The sequence below is a fragment of the Equus caballus genome, chromosome 6 (genome assembly GCF_041296265.1).
Source record: "Equus caballus isolate H_3958 breed thoroughbred chromosome 6, TB-T2T, whole genome shotgun sequence".
Taxonomy (NCBI): domain Eukaryota; kingdom Metazoa; phylum Chordata; class Mammalia; order Perissodactyla; family Equidae; genus Equus; species Equus caballus.
The window spans coordinates 22,503,226-22,521,640 of record NC_091689.1 but is presented as its reverse complement, the minus strand read 5'-3'; the positions used below and the strand labels follow the sequence as shown (position 1 = coordinate 22,521,640).

Here is an 18,415-nt window from a genome sequence, read left to right as displayed (position 1 = left end):
TAAGAGGGCCTGATTTGGCTGCTCTTCCTGCCGTTTCTCTCCTTCCCACCTGGAATGCAGATGCTGGAGGGGGAATGGTCCTCCCTGGGTGCCAGGAGCCCCCACAGCGCCCATGAACGATGGTTGACCAGATGGTCTGGAGGAGGCTGGCCCCGGATGGCCTTCTGGAACTGTCCATGCCAGCCCTGGCCTGCCCACCTCCAGGTGTCTTCTCTTGTGAGGAAAAACAATCCCTTAATTTATTTAAGCCACTGTTTAGTAAATCTGTTAATCAAATACAATGGAGGGATAACAGATATCCATGTAAGTGGAACTGATTCCTCCTAAAAACACTTTTCTCTGTCTTTCTAATTATTTCCTAGAAGACAAGTAACCCTTGCGAGAGTCTGCATTTGGCCTGCTGGGTTTTGTGTGACCATGTCCGTGGGGGTTGCGTGACTGCGTGGCTGGGTGGGGTGCTGCATCCCATTCTGTGTTGGCACCTCGTGGTGCTGTGGGCTCCCCATGCCATGGGGAAATCTCAGCAGAAACAGAGATCAGGTGGCTCTGTATTCATCGTCATAGAAGAGTGCCGGGGTGGGGGGTGAGCAGACATCTGCCTGACTTATCTGTAAACGGAAGCCTCTGGAAGGTGTTCACCAAATCATTGACCGTGGTGATGTCTGAGTGGTGGCATTTTTGGGTGAGTTTGACTTTTCTGATTTGGCGGGTAAAGATATAATGTATTTTGCACAAGAAAATCGTAACAATATGAATATTCATGGTATTCATAGTAGCGTTCTGGCATGGTTTTACTTCCTGGCCACTGTTAAGTCTTTATCCCATATCTGGGCCAGTCAGCTCTAGTGTAAAGAGACTGCAGAAGCATCTGGAACCTCCAGGCCCAGACAATCCCTAGCTTGGGAGACCATGGCCTCTCCAAGGTTGTCGTAATTGAAGGAGTGGGTAAAAATGCCCGTGAGTGCAGCGTATGTGGGCTAATTCTCTCATGCATGTGGCTGCCTGGGGCTAGCACAGTCCCTTCCAGAAGCATCGGAAGCCCCTTTACTCTTTGAGTTACCTCGCCTGGAAACAGCAACCCTAAAATTAGTCATGACAAAATGACCAACCTTCCCCCCAACAAAAAAACAAAACGAAACAACAAAAACCTCCACAGCAGTGGTGTAGACATATTTTCATTTCTTTATTAGAAAGAGGTCTCTACACTATAGCCACCTCTCTTCATTACTTTACACATTTTTCTCTTTTTTTTTTTCCCCTTAGAATACTGTACAGCTGACACAAAAAAACCCCCAAGGCAGGAAAATACAAACTGGCATATTGAATCAAAACAAGATCATATGAAATAAGGAGCAAAGTGAAATGTCTGTCAATGGTTTTAATTACAGTACAAACAACATAAATAAAGCGTCATTGAGTCATTGTGAAACACAAACTTGCGGAATGAGGTAATATAAAAACCAAAAAAAAAAAAAAAACCAAAAAAAACCCAAACCCAACCCATCTCTGGATAAACCCCAGACTGCTCTTCCATCTTCTGTACATTGCTATTTACAGAAACAGGAAAACATGCTAAGAGGGTGTGTTGAGGCACGGCCTTCCCCGCTCCCTCCTAGAAATGCTCCTCACCTTTGACCTGCTTGGGCTCCCCTTTCAGAAACAGACCCCGTGGCCAGATGAGAAGCCAATTCGAAGTCACGGGGGACAGGAGAGTGGAGGCTGCTGTCTGGGGCAGGAAGCCACATGTCTGTGGTTGGGGTGGCCAACCCTTCCAGCCCCTCCCCTTCCAGGGCTCAGTGGGGGGCCTCTGATCTAGTGCTAAGCGGCACTCCCCCCAGCATTCGGGTGCTCAGGGTGGGGCAGGGGTTGCAGCCTCAGGAATTTGATATATTTTAGACCCAAAAACCCATTGGAGGAGGAAAACTGCGATGCTGTCCAAGGTTTGGAGAAGGCATTATTTCTAACATCAAGATGCGTGAACTGCCACAAAGCAGTTTCTAAACGTACCCGTTGCCCATCCGCCATGGGACACCCCGATCCTCACCCGAGTCCGCTTGTGCACCCCGGTAACAGTGGTGGTGAGAAAATCGCTGAGACCCCTGGGGGTGGGGCTGGGAGGCCCGTGGGGTGCTCAGTGAGCAGTAAGCGGGAACTAATTCCCCAGCCTGGCCCCAGCTCACGGCACCCGTGGTCCGTTCTGTCCTCCCCGCCCTGGAGAACCCAGGCAGGACATATGTTTTCTGATGGCCACTCAGTGCAAGGTCAAGCGCAGGGCTGAGAGCAATGGCCATCGGCTGGGCTGCCCATTAGTGTCTTTACAAGAGGCCTGTCACTGAGGATTCCTATGTACAGGTATGATACCACGGGTGGAAAGACCAGGGACGTCCGGACACAAGTAATCACTGAGTGAGCTTCTACAAGAGTTTTCAAACCAGCTCAGACATTAGTTTCCTGGGCCGTGGTGGACACTGCCTGGCACCTCGGAGATCAGCGCATAATCTGATTTAGGGGCGACTGTCCTGGACAGCGGGTCTGTTAAGGGGATTTGTTCTATCCCGAAGATTCCCCCAACACCCTGGAATCTTGCTTGGTTCCTTTCTTTCACCTGCATCTCGGGACAAAGGTCATGGATTTCCCACTGACAGAGAATTTGAGGTCAGTCCTAAATGGACTTTGACAGGCGAGTCTCTATCATCTGGCTTGATCATGACCCTCGGGGGGGGGGGGGGGGGGGCGGTGTCCCTCTCTACAGATGCCACATGCCTGGCCAAAATAAAAAACAAGCCCCGAGCGGACCTCTCGTACATGTCGAGCGGCTGCTGGGTGCTGGGTGTCACGTGGCTAGAAGCCAGGGCTCATCTGTCCATTTCACTGGGGCCACTCTTGTCTGAAGACTTGCAACCTCCAGGGCCCCGGCCAGTCCCTGCTGGGCACGCTGGACCCAACCTACCCACCTCCGGGCCCCGGCCAGTCCCTGCTGGGCACGCTGGACCCAACCTACCCACCTCCGGGCCCCAAAGGCCGTTTGGATGGGATGAGGGCCTCAGACAAGAACATTTTTATCGATCAGGCGCAGCGCCCAAAACCCAAGGCTGTCATTTGATAGCAAAAATCAGCACTTCATAAATGAAACGCGGCACGGAGAGCTTCTCAGATTTGCAGGCTCCGCACCTACCCTTGCTTCGGGGAGGGTGCCTACTACACTGGGGAAACCAAAACCCTGCTAAAACCTGGGCTTTTTAAAAATCACAGATTAAAAACAGACTTTTCGGTTTTCCAGAATCTTCTACCAATGAAATGTGCTCCAATTTCAACTCTGACCCAAACTGAAGAACCCAAATGGAAGCAAGTGTCCACCCAGGTTTACAAAGCAGCAGACATCCAGCGTTCAACAGGGACTCTATTAACATTAAAAATAAATCTATTTAAGGACAGCTTGTCTTCTCTAAGGGGAAGAACATCGTGTTTTGGAAATACTCATGCCTAAGTTGTCACATGTTACTTTTTCCTCGTGAGGTGAGAGGTGAGGGTCCAAGGTGGGGGGCTGGCCTGCCTGGCACTGCTCTCTCTCATCACGGGGGTTCCCAGCGGCTACTTCTCGGCAGTGATGGAGATAGAAGTCTGAGCACAGCTTCCACCGACCCCACCCGGGCACCCCGCCCCTTCTCTCTGCTGCATAACTAGAAGGATAGGATGTTTTCACTGAGAGGCAACTGGATTCAGATGCTTGAATGACAAAGGACCCATGGGTGGGGTAGAGCAGAGCGGGGACAGACACCACCCCTCAGCAGCCCAGGTGGGTGGCCAGGCCCCCTGCCCACTGTGAGCAGCACACCTGGAGATCCCAGCCCAGCCGGGCCCTGCACTACACTCACTGAGCACAGGGCTTCCTGAAGAAAACCACTTGGGAGTCCAAGAAAGAAAGGTGTCGATCATGGCTGGAAGAGAAAGTTGCAAGTCTTGATGCCAAAGGCCCTTACTGAGCTTTCTGGTGAAGGATGAGCGTGGAAACCCCTTGGAGACTGGACTTCACAGTGTGTGAAACCCATGTTTGAGGAGGCAGTTCGAGAGAAATCCTACTTCCTGGGGAAGAGAGCTCTATCTCGTCAGCATGTTCCTACTGAGTTCCTTCCTGACCACTTTTCAGTCTTTTTGCTTGAAGGACATAAATACAATCCAGGGGAGTTCTAGAAAGGGCGTGCTGACCTTGTGGGGGGATGAGGGATGGAAACAGAGCAGATGTGGGGGGCAGGGTGAAGTGGCCCATCTAGAGGAAATGGGTTTGCTCTCCAAATATCCTTGCCTTTTGGGGAGTTTTTGAGACCTGACCATCCTTACTCTTAGAGGGTCTACATTGTTTCATGGCTTCTGAACATACCTAGGGGGGAATATGGATGTCCCCGTCTTGTTTCCAGAACATTCGAAACGCAAGGAGGAAGAGTTGGCAGAATTGGAGTCACGGGGACTCATGTGACCCGAGAGCACAGCTCGGTCTGGGGGTCGGGCAGGACCCAACGGCCACTCTTGAGGGGGAGGATGTGATCACAAAGTGGAGGCATAAAACAAGCTGAATGTCGCCCTTGAAAGGGACAAGAGCTGCAGCCAGGTGGGTACTCCTCATCCACTCGTGCAAGCTCAGTGAAGGAGACAGAGAGGCCATAAGCCTAAAGCCACACTCTGCCTGCCAGGGTGCTCTCCAGCAGGCCCTGAATTTAAGAGGAACTAGGAAAAGGACACTGAAACGAGGACCAATACATGAGGGTGTCACAGCAGCCTCTTGGTGACCAGAGGTGGCATCCGAAGGATGGGAGGTCTGTCCCAGCCAGCAACACAGCAACAGGGCGTAAGAGAGAGAAGGGTCATCTTGGGCCAAAAGCAAGATTAGTGAATGCCATGACAGTAAGACAACCCTCTCTTTGCCTCTGGAAAATCAAACTCAGACGAAAAGAAATGGAGGATAAATTTTGGTAAGCAGGCTGATGAGATGGTGAGTGGGCAGTCTGGGCTCTTTCCTCAGGGGAGAAAGGTGCTCCACAGGCGGGGACCCACAGAGCACCGACGGGCTCAGCAGAGAGAGAAGATGGCTCAGCACCAGAGGCTCAAATGGGAGGGCGGCTGGCAAATGTGCCATCACCGACTCCCAGAGTGCTGGCTGAGGACACGGTGCCAGCATGGGGGCAGGTTTCCAGGCTAGTATGCTCTGGCTTCAGTCCTATCAGCATTTCTGTTCTTAATAAATGCTCCCATTGCCTGAACATCTAGCCCCTGGCTGGGTGTTGGGCTGGCATTTCTCTCATTGGTCACCACAGTCTGCAAGGCCACCGCAGTTTCACAGATGGAGAAAAAGAGTCCTAGAAGCTGGATGCCATCCCAAGGCTGCACAGGTGTGATGGCAAAGCCAGCTGAAGCCAGGTCTGCTGGGCCCCGGGGATGTCTTTCTCCCTGGACGGTGTTTTTTCCTAGTGAAGTTAGTGACAGCTTCTTTGCAGATGTAGGAATGACCCCGCACGTGTGCAGATGTCACAAAACTGGGAAGACCCGTGTCCATGAGGGATGCAGAGGCTGGGTCCAAGCAGACCGCGTCTGGCTGGACAAAACCTCAGAAGAGGGGGCAGAGCTGCGAGGTCCTGCAGTGTACTGGAAGGGCCAGTGCCAGCTCACGGCTCTGCAGAGAAGGCGCCCACTTAAGAACTGTGGTCCAGAGTGATGCAGCAAGAGCTGCTCTCTTCTGCGCCCTATAGCCCAGTGGTCAGCAAGCACCTTGTTGTCCTCACCTGCTTTCTGGGATAATTACACCCAGTGTGCACTTCCTGGGAGACAGGAAGCTGCACCTATTTGTGGGACCAAAGACTCACGAATATGGCACTTGCTCCCCATCGAGGTGCTCACTTCCTGGGAAGGATTAGACAGACGGGGCCGGGATTCCGCCTGGGGCTCTGGGCTTGGTCAACCATCTGCCCGCCCCAGGACCTGAGGTTTGCGTCTTCAGGGTCAGAATCAAGCCTTCCTTCCCTGCAGGGTTTTCGTGGCCACAGAAGGGATCCAGTGAAGTCTGGGATCCGTCCAGCTCACTCTTGCAGCTACACCGTGTGTGACTGCCTGCTTGCGTACCTTCCCCGGGGGATGGTTTCTCATCAAGGGGAAATCTTAATTCTCAGTTGAAAAGGTTATGTGGATTCTGCAGTGGTGGCTTCCCATGTTGCTGTCACTTCACAGAACTTACATGGGAATAAACAATGAAAACTCGACCCCTCCCCAAACCGGTGATTTCTAACCCTGGCCCAGGGTCTGCCTTCTCCCACTGTTGGTGTTAATAAGGCTTTAAGGGGGAATGAGAGTGTTGCCATCTAGTTTGACACTGAAATAAAGATTAGCCACCATTCACCTTTATTTTAAAAGAAAACCCTTGAAACCCACCCCCTGCCTTTCTTCTGTTGCCAAAACTCCAGCTCAAGAAAGCAGACTGTCTCCTGGAGCCGATCAGCATCACTAAAAATAGCCGAAGCAGGGGTCGAGTTTTCTAAGGAGGAATCCATGGCGTGCCCGGGCTGGAGGGAGGGGAGAGCAGAAACCCATCCAGCGCTCAGGTCGTGAAAGGCTTAGTGAAAAAAGAAGTCAGTTGGGAAAATATTATATTATAAACACATATAATAATATGTACACACATATACATCCCAAGAGAAGCCGTACAGGGAATTCCGTTTCTTTTGAAAAGAAGGCTTCACTATGATAAAGCATTCCTATAGTGGGAATTAACTACAATGAAATAATTTAAGAATCTCCTTTATACTATATCTGCGTTCACTATGGCAAGTCTATGCTACAAGCTGTGCGGAAGGTATAGCTGGATTAGAACAGTAATGCGCTCTTCAAAAATAGGCAATGCCATTTTCCTTTTCTTTCTATTCACATTTAAAATAACTACACAGTGATAAAACACAATTAAAAATCGGGTGGAGGGCGTACGGACCACAGACTCATGGCTCCTGCACCTGTTCCTTCCCACGTTCCACTGAGCTGAATTAAGGTTAGAAATGTCCATGAGACACTGACCCACATATAAATTCTGCGTAAAGCTTTATTTTTTTTTCCCTACCTAATTTTTCTTTTTTTAAAAAGTTGAAGAAGAGGAAAAACTCTTACAAAATAGAAGCTTTACTATATGAGAGCACGGGGTTTCCCCAGAGGCTGCCAGGCGAATGTGGCCCTGTGTTCCTGTAGCTACGTCAGGCTGCTGTCGTCCCTCAGGGAGACAAGCCTGTCCCCCCCCACCACCAGAGGGCTGGAGGCTGAGTCTTTTCTTTTTAACCTCAGGTGTCATGATTTGGGTTACTATGTTTGGCCACCACGTTGAGGACGGCTGAAGTCTGAGGCAGCCCGAGACCAGGATGACAGCAAATCAGGTGATGGACTGAAGCGGAAGGCCTGGCCACTTAGGAAAAGTCTTCCGGATGCTCATGAGCCACAGAACGGTGGGAGCACGGGGGTCTGGTATTCAGACAATTACCCCCTCCCCTGCCATAGCCCCTTCCTCTGGGTTGGCAAAAGCAGTGTCCGATCTAGATCCGTCCCTTCGCTATCGAGGAATGACCTGCTTCTTTCCCCTCTCTCATCTGCTTCAGTGTCTTTTCTTTTTTTTCTTTTTCGATTTTAATAAGCAAATTGTACCACGATCTTATTCTGCTATGTTCCTTTTTAAAAGCTGTAGATCACATTAATGGAAGTGTTTACTGCTGGGAATCTTTCCCATGTACAATGATCTGTAACCCTCTTCTCTCAACTAGTTGCATATTATTAGTTCATATCCAGTTCAATTTATAAATTAACAGAGGTGCCATTTGTCTGTACAAAAATCAATGCATATTTATGAACTTCTTTTATTCAAATAGATTTTCACACATCTTATCTAAAGACACAATACAGAAGCCTGTGTGACTTGGGCAACGTGGCCCAGGAGTGACTAGGACCCAAGACATCCACCTTGGCCAAAGGACATAAAATCTCTCTCGTGTTCAGGAAAAAAAAATAGCCTTCTGTGCACGGACTTAGTTTACGAGAAGCACTCGCCAGGTTATTATTAGCTGAATTCGTGATTTCCTTTTGAATTTCGGAGTGACTCTTATTTATTTTTTCCCCCATTTGTTTTTGCACCAAGGAGAACGCAGTCCGATAATACTCAGCGACTGATTTCTTCTCTTTGGACTGAAAAATTAAACAGATACTAAATTATGACAGTGAATTTAGAAAGGAGGGCTCCAAGGGCTGGAAAGAACATGTCTGGGATAATCGGATGCTTCTAAGAGTATTGCAATCACATCACGGCAATCATCGGAGCGTGCGGCGTAGCTACCGCCTTGGCTAATATGCTTTCTTCTCGGTGATGACTAATCACGTCCTATTAAACAGCGGTAATGCTGGAAGAACTCAACTATACAAGTGTAATGAAGCCAGTATTCTCCCTGGACAGATTAGCTCCAACTGATTTGACACATACCATCATAGGGGCTTCAAACCTGACAAACTCTGCTTGCTTCTGATTTATGCCGTCAAGCTCCTCGGAGAAGAGATGAAACCCAAGCGTTCCGTTTGGTAGAGGTGAAATGTACTGATGGGCTTAACTGCCAGTTAAGGAGAGGTACCCCCTCTCCCCACGCCTTGCCTCCCCTCCCCCCCGCCCCCCGCTCGTCCCATCCCTTGTGCCGTGCTCTGTCTACGGGCCACGGGGACGAGGTCCCGCGCCGCCGTGTGCTATCGTCAACCCACTCGGGCCCGCCGGTCGCTCCTGTTTGTCGATCGGAGGGGTGGTTTATGGAAAGGAATCGAATCTGCAGCCTCCTCTTCTCCTCTTCGCCCCCTGAGGACTGTCCAGGTTTGGTGATTTTGCTCGGGGTGGGGCGGGTGGCAGGTGGCCACCAGGAAGAGCGAGGGGACGCGACGGGACTCACGTGTTGTAACATCCGGGGGAGGGCGCTGGAGGCTGTGGCCGGCCCGGGCGTGGCGGGGCAGGCGGGCCCCTCAGATGATGGTGGGCACCCGGCCACTGCTGTTGTTTCGGTTATTATTCTTCCTGGACAGGTTGGGGGTGGCCATGAGCACGAAGCGCTCATCCGGGCAGCCGTACTGCAGCAGGACGTCGATGCACTCCTGGCTGGAGGCCTGCCGCGCGTAGGCCAGCGCCGTGTTCCCGTGGGCGTCGCGGGCCATGACATCCACCCCGTACTGCGGAGGCAACAGAGCCCACGTTAGCATCACGGGGGTGGAAGGCACGGCTGCCAGGGGGGCGACAGAAGGAGGGGACAGCCTCTTTCTTCAACCTCTGTGCGCAGCCTGTGCACAGATACGTACCCGCTGGGGACGGGCTGCAGATGACCCAGGTAGGGAGACCGAAGGTCACGTGTGGGTGGCACAACGTGGCCCTGCGGTGTATTCTTTTAAGGAAAGGATGAGCTTTTTGCAACTAAAAGCCCCTCCTTTGTGCAAGAGAAAAGGACCAATGAGAACCCAAGTTTTGCTATTTCTATTTTGACTTTCCAAATGTGAAAACAAAAAATACTCACTTTTTTGATCTCAGAGGCAATTCATTTTCATTGTAGGAAATACACAGGTAATGATATAAGCACACCAAGAGAAAAAGTCACTTATAATCTCGCTCTTCAGAGATAACCTTGGTTAATAGTTCAGTGTATTTCCTTCTAATGCTTTTTCTTTGAATCTAAACGCCTATATGTGTCATTGAGATAAAACATACAAATAATTTGCACCCCCTTTTTTTTTAGTGAGGAAGATTGGCCCTGAGGTAACATCTGTTGCTAATCTTCCTCTTTTTAAAAATTTTTCCTCCCCAAAGCCCCAGTACATAGTTGCATATCCTAGTCGTAAGTCCTTCTAGTTCTTCTATGTGGGACGCTGCCACAGCACGGCTTGATGAGCAGTGAATAGGTCCACGCCCAGCATCCAAACTGGCGAACTCTGGGCAGCCAAAGCGGAGCACAGAAACTTAACCATTACGCCACTGGGCTGGCCCTACTTTTTTTCTTTTACTGAGCATTGTACTCTGATCAGCTTGTCACGTCATTAAAAATTATTCAAAAACATGACATGTAATAGCCATATACTATTCCTCCATGTAAACATAATTCAGTTACTCTGTCCTCAGTTGTTGCATATAGTGTTTAAAAATAGTTACTGGGGGTGCCAGCCTGTTGGTGTAGTGGTTAAATTCACACACTCCACTTTGGTGGCCCGGGGTTTGCAAGTTCGGATCCTCGGCGCAGAGCTAGCACCACTCATCAAGCCGTGCTGTGATGGCATCCCACATACAAAATGGAGGAAGACGGGCACCCACGTTAGCTCAGCGACAATCTTCCTCAAGCAAAAAGAAGAAGACTGGCAACAGACGTTAGCTCTGAGCCAATCTTCCTCACACGCAACACAAAAATTCCCACTGGTATAAACAGTGCCACAGGATGCTGTGATGGACAGCCTCACATTGAATCTTTCTCAGGAGCTCTGATTATTAGGGTGATGACTAGAAGGGGAAATACTAGGTTAAATTACACAAACATTTTTTAAGCTTCTTGTTCTGGGAAAAGGGTGGATTGACTTCCACTTCCACCACGATGGACGGGAGTCTCACCACTCTCTTGTCAGCAGGGAGCCGCACCATCAGAGGAACTCTTGGCTGATTTGAGACGGAAAGATGGCATGTAATTTTCTTATGGACTGAACTGTGTCCCCCCAAATTCACATGATTGAAGTCCTAACCCCCAGGACTTTGGAACATGCCCATATTTGGATCCGGGGCCTTTAAAAAGGTAATTAAGGTTAAATGAGGTCATACAGGTACAGCTCTGATCCAACAGGACTGTGTCCTTTCAAGAAGGGGAATGCCCGGGCACCGAGGAGAGGCCACCTGAGGTCACAGTGAGAAGACGGCCGTCTTACAAGCCAAGCAGGGAGGCCTCAGGAGAAGCTGACCTTGCCCTCACCTTCATCTTGGACATCTGGCCTCTGGAACTGTGGGAAGTAAGCATCTGTGGCTCGAGCCGCCCCGTGTGTGGATTGTGTTAGGGCGGCCTGAGCTGACTCAGACACAAGTGTTAAAGCGAAGCTGGACGGTTGAATGATTTTGGTACCCATGCATCTAATTCTCCCATGATACCCATCACAAAAGTCAGATGCTGGCATCATGCTCAGCTGTGTGCGACAGACGCATCCCTGCCCTGGGGGTGGAGACAGAAGAGCCTCAGGGGGTGACCCACCTCTAGGCAGTGTCCCGCTCCTGGTGAGCAGACACCTCCCCTCCCTACCCAGGAACCCTCTCGGGGGACCCTTTGCTGGGGACCCGCCATGGCGAAAGACCCCAAAGGTGTGCAGGCAGCCCCGTGTGGGGTGTGTGGGCTTCTCAGGAGCAGCTCCTGGCCCACGTGGCCGGGGCCTCCCTTTACAATCCCTTTCTTCCTTTCTTCTCCCCATTCGAGCTGCACGACAGATGCTTCAATAGAAATTTAAAACATAATCTTCCCAGTAGAAATTCCTCAGAATGGTCCAGAAGAAGCCCTTTGACAAACTCCTAGCAGATTAAAGCTCCAAGCTGTGGGTCTAGGATTTTTGGGTTACATGAATGAAAAAAGCAAAAATTTGGTAACGGGAAAACTATATAAACTATTCATCTCCACGCTCTCCCTATACCCCCCAAAAAAGATGATGGGAGTTTTCTGTAAAAGGATCAAGAGAGACACCACCAGCCATGCTTGACCCAGGGGGTAATGGAAAAGATGAACTTTGCAGAAACTCTAGCAGATGCTATGCAAACGGACCACGGGCTCCACCTAAGGAGAGCATGCCACACGGACTTCATGCCTCCCTTTATCAGACCTTCTAGAGGTGACTTCACACAGGCGAGTCCAAAAGGCAGGGCCTCCCCTCTGAGCTCCTGAACTCCCTACTCATGACGGCTTCCCATTTTCAGGTTAGTAAGGAGAGCCTTCCGCCAGAAAGATGCCCGAGCAGCAGCACAGAGCGCCCACAGGGACTCCATCCTCCGCCGGGCACCTGGGCGACCTACCCAGATTAGGAGCTGGGCCAGGACCACGTTCCCCTTCCGGCAGGCCAGGTGCAGCGCCGTGCGGCCGTCGCCCTCCCCGCAGGTCTCGTTCACCTCGTCCCGGGAGCCATGCGCCAGCAGCAGGATGACGGCCCGCAGGTCCTCGTCAGCAGTGGCTCGCAGCAGGTGCTGGCCCAGGGACAGCTCCGTGCACGGCAGCGGGGCCAGGAAGAGCTTCTGCTCGTACTTGGCCCGGATCCACCGCTCCTTCTCTTCCCTGCAAGAGCCACCAGACAGGTGTGGTCACAATCAGGCAGGACAACCAAGGCACAAGCCCTCTGTCCTGGAACGCACAGCACCGAGGGGGCAGTGAAATAGCAGGAGACAAGTGTCTTTGCTAAGAATAAGGAAGCCCCCTGGGAAAGGTTTATCTATGGTTCACAAAGTGGGGTCCCCTACCAGCAGCATCAGCACCGCCTGGGAACCTGTTAGAACGCAGATTTTCAGGCCCCCCCAAGTCTCCCTAAGTCTGAACCCCTGTGTTTTAACGAGCCCTGCAGGGAATTCTGATGACCTAAGGTGTGAGGACCAAGGACGCCCACAGCCTTGAGCTCTCATCTGATTTCCTTTGCTTTTGTGCAGAAGTGGTGGCCTGGAGGAACGTCCCTGCTCCCTGGGATGCGGCCCAATGCAGGACAACGCCACAGGCCCAGAGGTCTTTTCTACTGTAAGCAGTGACAACTGAGTCAGGATTAAACGACATTCCGCTGGAGTTGTGGGGTCAAGAGAGCTGCTGGGCTCCCCCTACCTGGGCACGACCTCTGTTCTCAGCTCTTAACCCACCTGCCCCAGAGGGGGTGTGTGTGAGCTCCCCGGGGTCTCTAAATGCTTCCAGTTGAAGAAAACATTGCTATAGACCCACATGCGAAAGGGCAGAGGCTCCGATGGGGAGGTTCAGAAAAGACATACAAACTAAACTCAGTTGCCCTGCGCATTGCTTTCATCTCTCAAGACACTTGGGAAAGGCTGAAGTGGAGAATGTCAAGAATTCCTTGGGGCCGACCCTGTGGCCGAGTGGTTGGGTTCACGAGCTCCGCTTTGGCGGCCCAGGGTTTTGCTGGTTCGGATCCTGGGCGCGGACATGGCACTGCTCACGAGGCCATGCTGAGGAGGCGTCCCACATGCCACAACTAGAGGGACCCACAGCTGAAAATACACAACTATGTACCGGGGGGCTTTGGGGAGGAAAAGGAAAAATAAAATCTTTCTTTTTTTAAAAAAGAATTCCTTAAATGACAAGGAACGGCTGGGTTTTCTAGGAAAGTGTCCTACGGCCCAGCCTAGGATACAGGCAGGTGGCCCCCTGATGCCAGAGCTGAGGCAGGGGTGTGGAGGAGAGGACAGAGGTGGGGAGGGGAGGGTGGTGGCCTCAGGCATGCAGAGAGCGAGGATGATGGCAGCTGGTGCCCCCTCCCCCAATGGCACAACCCGTTGAGAATGAGCTTCCTGAGCTGGGTGGGTATGATCACAGACTCCTTTCCCCCCTGAGGTCTGATGGGGAGAGGAAGCTGCCTGTGACATCTGGAGGGAGGGCTGAGAAAAAAGAGGAGGGGGCAGGAAGGGAAGAGGAGCTAAAAAAAAAAGCAAGCAAGGTGTGTTTGTATTGACCCAAAGGAAAGGACCCCAGGAATCTCCGTCTCACTGTGGCTACTGATGGTGGATTTTGGTTTTGGTTTCTCAAAAAAAGGGCACAAGAGATACCGAAACCAACTCAGCCATGCTCAAGACTGCAGCACTGCTGGGAAAAAAAAAAGGGCCAAAAAAAAAAAAAAAGCAAAAGGCGGAAGTGAGATTTCACAAGTAGTTCCTGAATTGGAAGAGTCAGGAGAACAGAGTGGGGAGGAGAGCTCTGTTAAGCCGGACAGATGCTTTCTGATGAGGACGAGAAAGAAGAAAGGAGAGCCCCACAGATAAGAGGTGACTGTAATTACCCACCAAGACGTAGAGAACACACTGATTCACAATCGCCTTCCCCTAAAATTCGGCATTTTCTCCGGGAGCATCGTCAGGGTACATAGCTACGACTGCACAGAGAAATCCCGCAGGGCCCCCGGGACACTCTAGAAAGAAAACTCATTACCAGGGATGGTTTTTCTTCTCGAGGACAGGAAAAAAGGCCTCGTTGACACCTTTTACCCGTGTTTACATTGCGGCCAGTGATCCAGTGTCGGGTGAGCCCTAATCTGTTTTTAAATACTTAGGCAAACAAATTCTTCCAGGAGTAAATCTGGATTAGTTTTGCTTCACTTCCTGGTCCGTGTGAGTGACCCCAGGGTGACCCCCGACCCTTTTCATTCGGAGATTTCCAGGACAAACACTTGGCTACAGCTGAGAACCCCCAGCAGCACCCACAAATGCGGCGCAGCTCGGAGGCAGCCCGCACGCTGTCCCCACTTGGGCCGAAACACAAGCAGAAAAGTGCCACCGCGTCTCGGAAACCCCGGGGAGGGCGAGGGATGATCCCCAATGCACCGTGTTTTTTGGGTTACTTAAAAACCTTATTTCAAAAGTATTAACCACATCCTGATGCATTTCACAAAAACACCAAAGAGAAAGAGCACAACGTGAATTAAATGCAAAGGGACAATGTTGAAGGCTACATCTGATTTTCAAATCGCAATCACTAACTCTCGTCTTCTGGCAGGCGTTAAGATCAGAACTGTGATGTTCTGCTCTGGCTGATTTTAACACTCATTGCCAAACCATCCAGGGAAAAACCGAAGAACCAAATGCAGAAACGATAGTCCTAACAGCCATTATTCCATTTTCTTTTTAATATTTGAATATCCGGGCCAAAGAATGAGGACGAGCCCCCAGCTTCCGGACCGTCTCCCGGTGTCAGTGGGTTCTCATGGGGACGTGGGGGTGACTTTCTGTCCTCGGCTCTGTCACGCCACGAACGAGCGTATCGGAATGCACTGAAATCGACACGCATCTGAATGATTATTCTGTTAAAACTGTTCTTCACTTTTAAAAATCAGTGTTGTTTAGGGGCTGGCCCCCGTGGCCAAGTGGTTAAGTTCGCGCACTCTGCTGCAGGTGGCCCAGTGTTTCATTGGTTCGAATCCTGGGCGCGGACATAGCACTGCTCATCAGACCACGCTGAGGCAGCGTCCCACATGCCACAACTAGAAGGACCCGCAACGAAGAATATACAACTATGTACCAGGGGGCTTTGGGGAGAAAAATGAAAAAAAATAAAATCTTAAAAAAAAAAAAAAATCAGTGTTGTTTACAATACACGATAAAGGCAGGTCCAGGTTTTGTGGCTGAAATGCATACTATTTTGGGAGCCTTCCTGAAGAGAAGACTCAACATTACATATACATTAGGAACAGGGCCACGGAGAGGGTTCATGCAAAGCCTAGGCTTTGCTGGTTTCACAGGGCACCCCCCTGTGATACCACAGGAGTGGGAGCAGGGTGACCATTATTGATAAGGACTTTGGAACCTCCAACAACTCAAACACAGGAGCAGGCTCGGTGCTCTGAACTGTCCCTGAGGAATACTGCAAGGAGACAAAACAAAGTGGCCTTCTCGGTGGGTTCTGCCCCTCCCAGCTCCACGTCCACGTGGCCCCTCCCTCCACCAAGGACGCCCCAGTGTGGCTTTTAGTATCTGAGGGATCAAAGCGCCTCACCAAAACTTCTCGTGCTATTTAAACACAAGCTTTCAATGCCGGCCTCTGGGACGTGCAGGACTGCAATGCTTCCGTGTGTTCAGACACCAGGAGGAGACCAGAAAGCTAAGGGAGGCCGCTGGGCTTGTAGCCTGGGTCAGGCTTTCTTTTTAGCACTGAAATCCAGCTAGTAGGCACAAAGGACTCAGACGTGCACATCTGGGTGTTCTGGGTGCTAATTCAGCAACTCCCACTCATGCGTAAACATTTATTATTATTTAGAGACCGTCTCCTATGGTGGTTGCCCCCCTGACAAATTAGGGGAAAGCTTAATTCTGTGTGCTTTCTGCAGTGGCCAAAGGGAGGGACGAGAGAACTGATGTTGGACCAAAGGCCGCAGTTCTGGGCATTAGAGAGACTGGGGTTTGTGTGCCCGCTTCGTTCTTCTTAGTGGAGCAGACTTTTGCGACTGCAGTTAACCCCTTGGACTCTTCTCTCCTCATCTGTAAAATGGGCACAGTGATGTCTACAGCAGGCAAGGTGGTTTTGGGATTTGGGGTCACGTGTCTGGAGGATGGGCCGGCTGCCGCGGTCACTCCACAAATGGCAGCTCCTGGTGTTATTACGATTGAAGAGAATAACGTATCTAAGGCTTCACATTGCTATCAGGCATGTAAGAGCTCAGCTGTGGGGGTGGGTGTGTGTGACAAGAGGCGCTGGTGGCACCGGGGTGGGGGCTGAAATGCCTGCTGGGTGCTTTAGGTTTCTGACTCCCGCCTGTCTGTAGATAAGAACTTCACATGGTCAATGCGCTCGGCAGGGTGAGGTGGGGACCCTGAGCCGGGGGTCTTGACAAACCTATCGGCGTCTTGTGAATCCCCCCTCCCAGGGTACAGAGGGGCCCAAGACGCTGGGATGAGGGGGGCTCAGCCGGTTTAAACAACGCCATGGCTGTCAGGCTCTTTGGGGCCAAAACTGGTCGGCCCCTGCCCACAGCTTTGAGATGTTTAAAGTCTTCCTAAATGTTGTGGACTGAACTGCGCCCCCCCTCTAAAGTTCCCATGTTGAAGGCCTAACCCTCAACGTCACTGTAATTGGAGGCAGAGCCTGTAGGAGGTAATTAAGGTTCAATGAGGCCATAAGGGTGGGGCCCTAATCTGAAGGGACTGGGTCCTTATAAGAAGAGAGGGACACCAGAGCTCACTGTCGGTCACCATGTGCACACAGAGAAAAGGCCGTGAGACTATCCAGGGAGTGGGCACCACGTGCAAGCCAGGAAGACGCTCAAGAGAAACCAACCCTGCTGTCACCTTGACCTCGGACTCTCAGCCTCCAGCACTGTGAGATAGGCGTCCTTTAAGCCACCCAGTCCATGGCATTTTGTTACGGCAGCTCGAGCCGACTAAGACACTGGACAACGACATTCTCCCTCATTCTCATTTGGCTTCTGTGCCAACCGTTAACACGTGAAAGATGGACACTCGGACAATGATTCCCTTTCTGCGAGAAGCTTCTGTCTAAAACCGTTTGCCCCAAGAAATCACGAGGCCAAAGCACAAACACTCTAATCGTTACTCTGATGTCCCAATCTTACTTCTGGGACCCCTGGCTGGTCTCAGCCGAGCCTTTCATTTTCCCCACGGAAGGCCAGTTCAAGAGCAGTGTGGCCCGCAGTAGCTCACCTCGCCTCATTCCAGCTCCCTGGAGGCCCGCGGCTCACAGCCTCCGTTAGCTAATGAGCTAAAAAATGAATTATTGGCGCGGCCGGCCGTCAGCAGAAAGCAGGAGGCCCGGCTCCTCACTGAGCCCCGTGCTGACACACCTTTAAATAAATCAACCGCACGGGAGCGGGGAAAATGAGAGTGGGCAACTCAGGGGAAGACAGACACTGACCCAGTCCCCAAAGGAAAAAGATACAATCGAAGGTACAGAAGCAGCAAATATTTTCTCTTCTTCTTGCCCTCCATGCCTCCCTGGGCCCTGCCCAGGATGCCACCTGATGTGTGAGCCACGGGCAAGCACAGGATTTAGGGGTCAGAGGGCAGGCAGGGCCCAGGTCGAGGGAGCCGTGCGTCCACTGAATCTTAGGGGGTCTGCCCGGCTCAGATGTGCTCTGGTCCTGCAGCCTGACAGACGAGGTCTTGCCACACTTGACCTTGAGGGGTGTTGACAGGGCCAAGGCTCCAAGTGCTCCCCACCCCCCAAAGATGATGCCTGGGACATCCCACCAGCAACCCACAGATTTAGTGCCTGCCAAATGGAACCCGCTGCCAGCACCAGTAAACACGCCTGGACCTGCAGATGAAGCACCATCTCTAAGCCACAGGAGCACTTCCTGGGACGATGCTGAGGGCTTTACAGACAATTCCTGGTAACCTCGGCTCTTAAAGGGACCTGGAGCACATTACACATCTTTACAAACGAGCCACATATCAAATGCTGAGCAAAATACACACATGATGACAGACTTGTGGCCATATTTTTGGAAATTGTGACAAAAAGGAAAGGCTTCATGAAAAAAAAAGAAGGGTCAATTTGGTTCCAAGTTTCAGAAGAGGGTTTGGAACAGACAGACACAAATTTTCCTTTTTTGAAACAGGGCGGCTGGACTGTAAGACCGGGGGAATCCTGCACCGTCCAGGCGGGACGGGGCTAAGGATGGAAGAAGAACCAGCTGGGGCATCGGAGCG

The 18,415-nt window shown here is 51.3% G+C and overlaps 1 protein-coding gene across 16 annotated transcripts in view; it reads right to left on the bottom strand.

Moving 5' to 3' along the window:
- Positions 1 to 7,626: 7,626 nt before the first annotated feature.
- The window catches only part of AGAP1 (ArfGAP with GTPase domain, ankyrin repeat and PH domain 1), a 558,771-nt gene continuing 547,982 nt past the window's right edge, over positions 7,627 to 18,415 (bottom strand). For all 16 annotated transcript variants that reach the window (XM_070269557.1, XM_070269555.1, XM_070269554.1 and 13 more), the window contains 2 exons: positions 12,068 to 12,323; positions 7,627 to 9,219 (listed from right to left, as the gene is read on the bottom strand). In XM_070269557.1, the coding sequence (XP_070125658.1) occupies positions 9,016 to 9,219; positions 12,068 to 12,323 (460 nt within the window). In that variant the 3' untranslated portion in view covers positions 7,627 to 9,015. The remainder of the gene's footprint in view (positions 9,220 to 12,067; positions 12,324 to 18,415) is intronic.